This window comes from Chrysochloris asiatica, unplaced genomic scaffold (genome assembly GCF_000296735.1).
Source record: "Chrysochloris asiatica unplaced genomic scaffold, ChrAsi1.0 scaffold00047, whole genome shotgun sequence".
In the NCBI taxonomy this organism is placed as follows: Eukaryota; Metazoa; Chordata; class Mammalia; order Afrosoricida; family Chrysochloridae; genus Chrysochloris; species Chrysochloris asiatica.
Window position 1 is genome coordinate 12529683 of NW_006408565.1, and position 11951 is coordinate 12541633.

The 11951-nt window shown below is 45.1% G+C and overlaps 1 protein-coding gene across 2 annotated transcripts in view; it reads left to right on the forward strand.

The window, feature by feature from the left end:
- The window catches only part of RHCE (Rh blood group, CcEe antigens), a 42181-nt gene that overhangs the window by 24764 nt on the left and 5466 nt on the right, over nt 1–11951 (forward strand). For both annotated transcript variants that reach the window (XM_006862281.1, XM_006862280.1), the window contains 3 exons: nt 914–1047; nt 4903–4982; nt 10952–11025. In XM_006862281.1, coding sequence (XP_006862343.1) covers nt 914–1047; nt 4903–4982; nt 10952–11025 — 288 coding nt within the window. The remainder of the gene's footprint in view (nt 1–913; nt 1048–4902; nt 4983–10951; nt 11026–11951) is intronic.

Below are 11951 nucleotides of genomic sequence, written 5' to 3' on the forward strand. Positions count from 1 at the left end.
ATCATTGGCTCTTGATCATATGCTACCTCTTGAAATGGTTGAACAGTAATCATTTCCTTTTGGTACAGTGACTCTGTATTCCTTCCGTCTTCTCTTGATGCTTTCTGCATCATTCAATAATTTGCGCAGAGAATCTTTTAATAATGAAAGTCAAGTCTTGAATTTTTTCTTCAATTCCCCCAGCTTGAGAAATGTTGAGCGTGTTCTTACTTTTTGGTTTTCTGATTCCAAATCTTTGCACATTTTATTATAATATTTGGCTTTATCTTCTCGAGCTGATCTTTGAAATTTTCTGTTCAGTTCTTGGACCTCCTCATTTCTTCCATTTGCTTTAGCATCTCTACGCTGGAGTTTCAGAGTCTCTTCTGACATCCATTTTGACCTTTTCCTTCTTTCTTGTCTTCTTAATGACTTTTTGCTCTCTTCACGTATGATTGTTCTTGATGTCATCCCACAACTCTTCTGGTCTTCGCTCTTTAGTGTTTAATGTATTAAATCTGTTCTTCAGATGATCTCTAAATTCAGGTGAGATATATTCAAGATATATCCAGAGATGCTGCTAAATACCCTACAATGCACACCACAGCCCTTACAACAAAGAATTACCAGCCCCCAAAGGTCAATAGTGAGTAGGCTAGTATCAGGGCCTGACTCGGCCACATCAGCCTAGCCTGGGACCTTGTTAGAAATGCAGAATTTCTCACCCCACCCCAGAACCACTCATTCCAACTCGGCATTTTCACAAGCTCCCACGTGATGCAAGTACACATTCAAGTCTGAAAAGTGCTCCTTTAGGTGAGCCCTCCTGTCCATCCCTTTTGGGTGGTCTTGGATGCCAAGGACCTGTGAAAAGGGTGGGTAGGGGTTATTCGTCTCACCTGCTGACCTGCTTATGGGTGTCATTTGTCCCTAGGTGTCTTGTCACCGTGTTCTGGGCATCCACGACTCCTGCGGCATGCACTATACCTTCGCCTTGCCAGGTCTGCTTGGAGGGATCACCAACGTTGTGCTGAGGATGCTTAAGGTCTCCTGGACCAAGGATCTTATGTGGGTCACTTGGCTCACCCCTTGGCACCCCATCCAACTCAGGAAGAAATGTGCCTGATCCTTTAGCTGGGAAGCATACATTCAGGGCCAGACACCCAGTAGATTCACAACAAATAACTATTGGACTATTGGTTCAGAAATCCTTCTCAGTTCCTACCAGGTGTAGCGTCATCACCTGATGAGGTCACTTCTTCTTTCCAAAGAGGGGCTTGGGTGCAGGGCAAAAGCAAAGAGTCCCGAGGCTGCCCAAAATGCAGACAGAGCAGGCCAATCAGGACTAAGCAAGTTGAGTCCGTGTTTCAGCCAGTTGCGTTTACATTACTGTTGAGAGTATGTTGCGGAGTCAGGCTGCTCTTGAAACCCGGTTCCATCATTTACCGGCTGGACAAGCTACTTAACCTGTCTGAACCTCAGTTTCCCAACTGTAAACAAAGATAATGATAGTGCCTCTCCTTACAGAGTTGCAGCGAGGAGACATTTGTTAATATTTTATTGAGCCTCTATCTGATGGCAGGCCCCATGTGGTTACAAGGAAAATGTTCTTAGTGTAAGGAAAATGCTAAGCACAGCCCAATCCCATTCTTTTACATCAAGTCTCAGGGAGAGAGGGTTTGACCATGCAGTCTCACTATGAGGAAGTAGCAGAGGAGGGATAGAGAAACATAGGCCTCTGGACCAGTGTTAAGTCCTGGGGGTCTCTCAGACAATGGATGGCAAACATCAGTTTGCCATACCAGGTCATTTCCTCCTGGAGGTGATGTGAGTACCTTCTGGATGTAGCTCAGATCAAATCAAAGTGTGACTTGGGCACCAACTAGGAAAAATGAGCTGACATCGTCATAATAGTATAATTGATAATCACTAGTCTCATTGACTGCTAAGTGCTGAGAACATAGCATATATTATCTCATTTAATTCTCACAACCATACTGTGAGGTAAGTGTCATTATCACACCCTGAGAAATTATATTTAGGGGAGATCACCTGCCTCAGATCACCCAGTTGTAACCAGTCTGTAAAGATGGGGAGTACCTGAAATGGATGATGAGGTACTCTTAGTGTTTGGAAGCATCTCAGAGAAAAAATTATGGAGAGCTGGGGTCATTCTAGGCTCTTGAGCCCCTTCCAGCTCTAACATTAGAGACACCCATCATCTCAAGTTGTAGGCATCATATCTGTATATGTAAACATCCTTCCTTGGCTGTTTGGGGTGGGTGAGGAGAATCCTCTTTAAGGGTGAGGAGGCAAGGCCTCTCGGTACTGGGTCCCAGTGATGTATCTGCCACAATTGTAATAGCCAGGCAGTTCTGGGGAAATCTTTTCATCTTCTTGGGCCTTGACTGCCCATCTCTGAAACAAGAGGTTATCTAGCCAGTGAGAAAAGAAGGGGAAGACCTACACAGTTGTTCCTCCTCAGCTCCAGGCATCCACTACTGTCAGGGACCCAGGCTCAGTGTCACCTGGTCTAATCCTGTTTCAAGAGAAGCCAGAAATCCGGAGTCATGCATGTCCTCCCTCAATCTCTAAGCATTGACATAAACTTTCAAATCTTTTAAGAAATGCTTTGTGGAACAACTTCTGTTCATTGGACTGCTAGTATGCAGTCTCTGGACCACCTACCTATCTAGATCCCAAATTCTGTGATTCTGTAGTTTTCCTAAAACAATGGTTCTCAGCAACATCAGCATCACTTGGGAGTTTGTTAGAAATACAAGCCCTTGGTCCCCACTCCAGACCTACTCAGTCAGAAATCTGGGCCTGGGACCCAGCAGTCTGTGTTTTGAGAAGCCCTCCAGGTTAATTCTCATGTTAGTCCAAGTTTGAGAACCACTTACCTAGAGTAAAAAACAAAAAATGTTGATGAGTGGTGTGTTGGTAAATAATCAGCAACCAGCTCTCCAGGAAAATGAAGCCTGACTTGTGGCATTTTCCAATGTCCATGGTGTAAATACACCCACTGTGGCTGATTTCAAGCTATCAACATAACATCACCGAACACGGAATTGGGAAGGGATGAGCACCATCCGCTCTCTGGAGCCTATGTGAGCTAACTCAAGCACACCTCTGCAAGCCAGTTCTCATCAGGATGAATTAGTCGAGGACCAAGAATTAGTTACCCTCTCTCTTCTGCAAGGACCTGGCAAGGGGAAAACCTTTGGGCAAAAGCTTCCGGGACAGACAGACCAAGGTCACAGTTAGGCATGGTACTCAAACCCTCTTCTTAAGTCTCAGTTTTTTATCTGTAAAATGGGAGGAGAGTATCTATGTCACAGGGCTGTTGTAAGGATTTAGCTTGTAATATAAAGCGCTCAGGAAAGTAAATACCCATTACATGGTTCCCTTCTTTATGATGACGGTTGATGCTCCTGAATATAGTGGAAAGAATGCATCTCCCAGAAAGAAGCTCTCAATCAGAACGCTTACTCTCTATGTCAGGGGAATTGTCAGTATTTGCTGATGACCTGTTTACAGGAGCGTATGGAAGAGTATGTTTCACAAGCATTGCAGCAGTTCCTCCTTGTCCAGTCCTCAATCCCTTGATTATATCAGGGAGAAAGTTTCCACTTGATACTTAGTCTCTGAACCCTGCTAACCAGTCGTTGGAAAGTCAATCCTAACCCATGGTGACTCCCTGCGTGTCACCCATTGGGTTTTCAATGGCTGGTTTTTCAGAAGTGAATCACTAGGCCTTTTACCTGCGGTGCCTCTGGGTAGACTTGAACTTGCAGCCTTTCAGTTAGTAGCTGTTTGCACCACCCAGGGACTCCTGCCCTTCTCTAACTCCTGCTGATCTCCCTTTGACAGCAGCTGAGGAGGCCTTTGAGCTGCCACAGCTGGGAAGAATTTAGTCCAGTTTCATTTTCATTATAGCTGTTTATACAGTTGCTTTCCATTTCTCTTCTATTTATACAAGTAACACGAGTCTCCTTTTTAAACACATTGATTTACAGTTTTTAAACGTCTATTAATGAAAAATATTAAGTGGGGGGGAAAAAAAAGTATCCCTGGATTGTTGTTATGGATGTTAATTGTCAACATTAGGGAAGCACCTGGTGGAGTTTGGAGTGAGACAGGCCTGCTTTGAATCCTAAGCTCCACCCATTGCAAGCCACATGACCTTGGAACACTTGGTTCCCTTTCTTAACCTTGGCTTTCCCATCTGTGACACAGGGACACTAACAGCCCACTCACAGGACTGTTGTAAGGGGCATGAGACATTTTACAAACCAGCTTCCTCTGTCCAACTATCCACAGAGCTAAACTAGAAGGGCTGGCAGTGCCCAGGTGCACACTGGGTGAAAACTACCCCACATCCCATGGCCCTCCTAATGGTTTTTGAATTCATGGTTTTGGCGAGAAGGCGAGAGGAAAGAGAAAATTGTTCAAGGAACTTGAGGGTGTGGGTAGGCGGAGAAGATAGGGCTGATAGATAAGCTTTTCCTAATGTAAATAAAGCTGTCAGCTTTAATTTCCTAGCGAGGACCCTGGGGGCTCTGAGTTCTGACTTGTTTAGAATCACACAGTTAGGAAGTTACTGAGCTGGGACTTGAACTAGGGTTTTCTGGTGCCTGGTCTAGTTCATTTACCCTGGAGCCTGAGGACTGAAATAAGCCTAAGTTCCTGGAATTCCCTTTCCCCCCCCACATGTCTGCATGTGTTTTTTTTTGGGGGGGGGGGAAGAGAGTGTGGTGGGGAGAATGACAAGGAATGAGCTAGCTGGGGAGGATAGACTTGTTCTCCTGAAGGTTCTTCCTGACAGTATCTTTGATGACGATACCCAAACAGTCCTTCAGGTCCCAGATGACCTCTGAAGCCTGGCACCTGAGTGTGACCCCTCTGTTTTGTCATTTCCAGGATCAGCTACCAGGTGCTCCATGACACCGGGGGACTCAGCTTGATCGTGGCTACCGGTCTGGCATTTGGTTTCCTGACAGGTTAGTGTCTGGACCCACAGTGCACAGGCGCACCTATCCCCTGCTCCTCTGCCCTGAGAACACACCACCTCAGCTCCCTCCAAATGATGCAAAGGGCTTCAACCTTTGATTAGAAGGGGCGGGGAAAATCAGACTCACACAAGTTCTGAATTGGAAAGGTCCTCAGCAGTCACCTGTTTCAGATGTGGACTCTGAAGTCAAGGGAAGGGAAAAGACTCCCTGAGGTTCTAAGTTGGGCTGAGTGGACAAGTGGCAAGTGGCAGTGCAGCCTCTTAAGCCCGGGCTGGTGAATTTACTCAGGTCTGTATAGGCCAAGAAAACCTGAATGCCACAAAATCCTACCTTTTATTTCCTGAGGACACCCATAAAACCAGTTGTTGGTGACTCAGTTTGGACTCATGGTGACCTCATATGTATCAGAGTAGAACTACACAGAGTTTTCAGTGGCTAATTATTTGGAAATAGATTGCCAGACATTTCTTCTGAGGTGCTTCCAGGTAAATGCAAACCTCTAAACTTTTGGTTAACAGCCAGGTATGTTACCCATTTGTACCACCCAGGAATTTCTGAGAATACCCATAATATTATTTTATTCAATGTTCAGTGTGTACTATGAGCCAAGCACTGTTCTAGGCACTGGGGAGACAGCAGTGAACAAAGCAAATTCCTCAGGGGACTGACATTCTAGTAAGGGGCGTTGACAGTAAATAGACAAATTAATATATGTTATGTAAGAAGTCGGAACTGAATCCATGGTACTTAACAACAACAACAACAACATGTAAGAAGGATTCCTGATCAGCAGTTCAATCTCACCAGCAGCTCCTTGGAAACTCTATACAGAGTCACTAGGAGTTGGAACCGACTCGATGGCACTAAGCAAATAACAAATGTAAGAATGGTAGATACATGCTAGGGAGAACATGAAAGCAGGGTAGCAGAACATAGTCATAATGTTCCTGGGCAGGTAGGGAGGATACTCTTTTAGATGGATGGATATTCATGGATATTCATATTCAGAGATAACCTAGCTGATAAGCAGACCTTTTTAAGCAAAGGCCCTAAGGCGTCCTGGTAGCATAGTGGGTTAAGTGTTAGACTGCTAACCACCAAGGCCCTAAGGCATCCTGCTAGCATAGTGGGTGAAGTATTAGTCAGCAGTTCGAATCCACCAGTTTCTCTGTGGGAGAAAGATGAATTTTCTATTCCCATAAAGATTTACAGCCTTGGGAGCCTTCCCCAGGGTTACCATGAGGCAGAACCAACTTGATGGCATGCAGCAGCAGAAGACAAGGAGAGGAGGACAGCATGCCATGCACTTATTGGAAGAAAGAGTGGTGCATGAAAAGGGAGCACCAAGTGCAAAGGCCCTGGGGCAGGAGCAACTGTGCATGTTTGGGGAACAGCAAGGAGGTCTACATGAAGGCTGTGGATGGAGTGATGGGAGAGTGGCCGGGGCTGAGAGCTGAGTGGTTAAAGGGAGCAAAGTCATTTTCAGAGCTGGGAGGGCATTGGAGATGTTTAACAAAGGAGTAAAGTATATTTTTGTGCTGGCAAGATGATACAACAGCAAAGAATCTTGAGGAGTTCCTAATGAAAATCTGTATTCTGTCCAAAACTCTTCATTTATATTCTACAACAAATTTTTAACTGGTTGCTGTTGCTAAGTGTCATCAAGGCATTCTAATCCATAGTGACCCTGTATTGGATTTCTGAGGAGCAGCTGGTAATGGTAAGTTTGAACCACCAACCTTGTGGTCAAGTGTTTATCCTACAGCACCACACCAGAACTCCTTTTACTGGTTGGTGATGGTAGTGGTAGTGTGCCGTGGAGTCAGTTCTGACTCACAGCGACCCTGTACAAGGTTGCCGAGGCTGTAAATCTTTACAGAAACAGAAAGCCTCATGCTTCCCCTGCAGAACAGCTGGTCGTTTTGAACTGCTGACCTTGAGGTTAGCAGCCCGACTCATAAACACTATGTATGCTACCAGAGCTCCTGTTTCACTGGCTAGACACCCACATACTGTGTCTCTAAGCTGTGGGTAGATGTGAAAAAAAGAGAAACTGGTTGTTCGTGGTGGTGGCTCTGTGCTGTGGAGTCACTTCCAACTCATAGTGACCCTATATAGAGTTTTCAAGGCTGTAAATCTTTACAGGAATGGAAAGCCTCCTCAGTCTCCCGGGAAGCGACTAGTAGATTTGAACTGCTGACTTTGCAGTTAGCAGCTCAGCTCGTAACCACTATGCTACCAGGGTTCCTACAAACTAGCATAGTGGACATCAACGATTTGTGTGACCCTGGGCACATCACTTGCCTCTCGCTAGAGCTCCATTGGTTTCTCTGTAAAATAAAAAGGTTGCAGATATGAATCTTTTGACTTGCTTCCAGCTCTAAAAAATGTATGAAGGCACTTTTTGGAGTCACCTGGATAATTTTAGAATAAGATTAGCTAGAATTGGTTTAAATATACTAGTTGGCTTCAGCTTTCCAATAGTTGTTGTCAGGCACCATCGAGTGGGAACCGACTCATAGCGACCCCATGCACAGCAGAACGAAACAATGTCCGATCCTGGACCAACCTCACTACCGCTGCCACACTTGACGCCATCAATGATGTCACCTGGCTGATCCATCTCGTTGGGGGTCTTCCTCTTTCTCTCTGACCCTCCACCCTACCCAGCATGACATCCTTCTCCAACGATTGTTCTCTCTGGACAATGTGTCCAAAGTATGAGAGACGAAGCCTAGCCATCTTGGCCTCCAAGGAGCACTCTGGCTGCACTTCTTCCAAAACAGATCTATTGGTTTTTTTGGCAGTCCATGCACTTTCAGTATTCTCCTCCAACACCACAACTCAAGGCATTAATTCTTCTACGATCTTCCTTATTCCAATAGTATGAGGTGATTAATTAAATACAGATGAGAAAAATCTCTCCCTCCAAAAACTCAGTCTGGCCACAGTGGTAGACCCCACCCACCTAGGTAGAATTGCCAGATTTAGCTACTGAAAACAATTCTATTTACCTGGGTGTGTTCTATTTTACCTGGCAGCTCTATACCTGGGACTGACACCATTCATCATTACACTGGTATTTACAAGGTGTTTGTTGCTAAGTGTGGTTGAATTGGTTCCAACTCATAGTGACTCTGTATAGGGTTTTCAAGGAGCTGTTGGTGACTTTGAACTGCCAACCTTACGGTTAACAGTCCAGTGCTTATCCTACAGCACCATACCAGGACTCCATTTATGAAGTGGTTGTTTTTAAGTTCCTTGTAAGCCACCTGAGGGGGGTTTTCTTAGTGTCACTGGAGAATTAAAAAACAAAAAAATCTTATTATTCTTTTAAGAGTTAAAACCAATGAGATTTCCTACTTGCATGTTGCTTTTGACATTAGTGAACTGGAGATTAAAAAGAATTTGGACAATGGAAAGAAAGGAAGGAAGGTGCCAAAAGAGCGCCAAACTGGCCCCTAACGCTGAACATTTTGCTTGTAAGAAGCCCCCTGGTTTGGAGCATGTTCATACTTAAGAAACAATCCTACAAGTGTTGTTACTGGGTTTCCCAGCTCAGGGAGATATGAAATCCCAGATTAGAAGTGGGGTAGGTTTCAGGGGTGAGTCTAAATAGGTCCCCTGTTGTCTCATAAGAAAAACAATACATTTTAAACAGATTTTCCTCAGTAATGAGTTGTTGTTGTTGTTATGTGCCGTGGAGTCGGTTCCGACTCATAGTGATCCTGCACAGGGTTTCTGAGGCTGTAAATCTTTATGGGAGCAGAAAGCCTCATCTTTCTCCTACGGAACCGCTGGTAGTTTCAAACTGCAGACCTGAAGGTTAGCAGCTCGTTTCGTAACCACTACACTACTACAGCTCTTTCAGTAATAAGTAAGCCTCTGTTATTGAGAACATCCCGAGGAGACAGAGGGATAGTCATTCTAGATGGAAGAGGGGTGCTGGTTGCCCCCGACATGCCAGCGTCAGTTAACGGTGTTGATTCCAACAGCAGAGAATGATTTTGACAAAGCACCTGCCTTTTCTTGGTAATGTTTTATTTAATACATTGGAAACTATATCATTAAAAACACATGAGAAAAATCCATCGGGAGTAATTTGCTGCTTCATGTGAAAAGGCCAGTTCTCACAGAATGTATCCTAAGAAATTCAGCTGACTTTAGTGACGTAGTGGGTTACGTGTTGGGCTACTATCCACATGGCCAGCAGTTCAAATCCATCAGCTGCTCTGTGGGAGAAAGATGAGACTTCTTTGTTCTCATAAAGATGTACAGCCTTGGAAACCCTATACAGGGTCACTGTGAGGCAGAATTGATTCAATGGCAGTGGGTGGGTTGGGGGGCGGGGAGAATACATAGGGTCACCCTATCTGGGCAGAGGCTGGATGGGGAAAAGGAAGAACAACCACAAAAGCAAATGGTCATAAACGACTTTTTAGTTATACAAGTGGAATCTTGAGCTGAGGTTGCTGGCAATTCACTGGAACTCAGCCAGGACAGAGTTGCATATTTATCTAACCTATAAACCAGAACCCAAAGAAAAACTGTTCCCCAGCATTCTGACTCACGGGGACCTCACATGTTTCAGAATAGAATTATATGTTCCATAGGGTTTTCAATATCTGCAATCTTACAGAAGGCACCGAGGTAATGCAAGTGGTTTGGAATCAGCTGCTAACGTTGTTAGTGGTTCAAACCTACCCAGTGGTTGTGCAGAAGAAAGGCTTGGTGAACTGCCCTGTAAAGATTATGGTCAAGAAAACCCGATGGAGCAGTTCTACTCTGTGATACATGGAGTTGTCTTGAATCAGGGGCCAACTCAGTGGCAGCTAACAATAGATTTTACTGAAGCAAATCACAGAGCCACTGCATGGATCCCTGCAGCCACCCTTTCAGCTGGTAGTGGAGAGCTTAACCATTTGGGCCTCCCAGAGATCTCCATCCGACCTTGTGTTGTTAGCTGTGGTCAAGTCAATCCGACTCGTGGGAGTCAGAGTCAGTGTGTGCAGCGTATAGGGGCTTCCGAGGCTGCCACCTTTCAGAAGCATATCACCAGGCCTGTCTTCCAGGGTGTCTCTGAGTGGGTTCCAGCATCCCATCTTTGAGCTCGTAGTTGAGAGCTTAGACATTTGCTCACAGCAACCCTCTAGGATAGTGTTGTTAAGTGATGAAGTCAAGTCGGTTCTGACTCATCGTGACCCTGTATAGGGTTTCTAAGGAGACTTGGTAGGTTTAAACTGCCAGCCTTGAGGTTAGCAGTCTTATTTGTCCTATACCACCACACCAAGACAGAGTAAAGCTACCATATAGGGTTTCCAAGGCTGTAAATCTTTACAGAAGCAGGCTGCTGCACTTGTATCTCACTCCCATGGGTTCAAACTGCCAACCTTTCAGGAATTGGCCAAGCATTTAACAGCCCACGGCCATCCAGTCAAGTCCAATTCATAGCGACCCTGGAGGCCAGAGTAGAACTGCCCCTTATACTTTTCGAGGCTGTCAACCTTTATTAACGCAGACTGCCACATCTTTCTCCCATGGAGTGGCAAGTAGATTTGAACCACCAACCTTTCAGTTACCCCCCAGCACCATCAGGACTGCTGCACACTCCGGCGGAGCCTAGTTTAAGTCGCATTTTAAGTAATCAGCTTTTAAATGGGGTACCCTTCCGACAGGGCCCTTCTCTTCTCTGGGAAGGGTGTCTGATAGGTGGCTTTTGTATACTGCTCAGTGTAATTGAAATCCTTTAGGAATCGCTGCTCCTGCCAGTTCCTTGTAGAGAATGTCTATGAATTCATTAAGCAGGTCAAGGAAACACAGAACTTCAATTTGTCTCCTGGTTGTGGAAGAAAAAGGATTTCTGCTGAGGTACGATAGTTGACATGAGATTCTGACTAATCTTGAGAAAACAAATGCTGTGCTCCAACTATTTAACATTTCATTATCATTTTAAACAGGTTTTCTTCTACGTCTCAAAATATGGAAACCACCTCATGCAGCTAAATACTTTGATGACCAAGCTTTCTGGAAGGTAAAAAAATTTTTATTCTATCAACATCATTTTGAGTGCATCAATTGCAAAGAATATCTGGTTATATATGTGAACTTGAGGTTTATGAGATTAAAACAAAGACTATTGAGGAAGGAGCAAATCATGATGGTGTGTGTGTATGTGTGCGTGCAAAATATGATGGCACCAAATCTTCCCTTTCACAGTGTTCTCTACTCCTGCTGGAATCAATAATCCATTGTGATGAGACCACACAGAACTCAGACACCATACTTAGAGTTAGGGGGGTTTCATAGGGAAGTTAACACGTTACAATTTGGGGTCAGCGATACGCAGGGTACAGTTGTTCTAGTCAGCTGCTAATAAATGCCTACAGGACACACCACTCCACCGTAATCCTCAGCCTGAAGACACTCCAATCTAGCTCCATGGGTCAGCAAACCTAGCTGCCCTCCTTAAGTGACTGGAGGCAAGCTCCCTGCCCCTAATCACTCAGTTTTACTTGCTCTGTGGCCTGGGAAGTCCACTGCTCGGCCTCCTACTCTGGTTCTTGGTTCCGCTGACGCTGACGCTCCGCTGCCACTCCTCCAGTGTCACAACTTTCTGTCTCTGGGTTGAGGAGGTTTATTGCACAGGGACCTCATGGTCCAAAGGATGTGCTCCACTCCTGGCTCTTCGTTGATGGTAGTGAGATACCAACCCCTGTTTCTGAGATGGCTCATTTTAAGCCCATGCTAGAGTTTCAAGTTTTTACAATTACAACGAACTCTGATATCCACAGCTGAGTCATGACAGCCTGTCAACATCTTCTTCCACCTTTTCTTACCCAGACCCATCAGGGCAGAAACGTTGTTAGGTGGGAGTTACAGACTATCGCTAGAAGAGACGTTAGGTCATTCACTACTTAACTCTCTCTCTCCTCTCTCTCTCTCTCTCTCTCTCTCTCT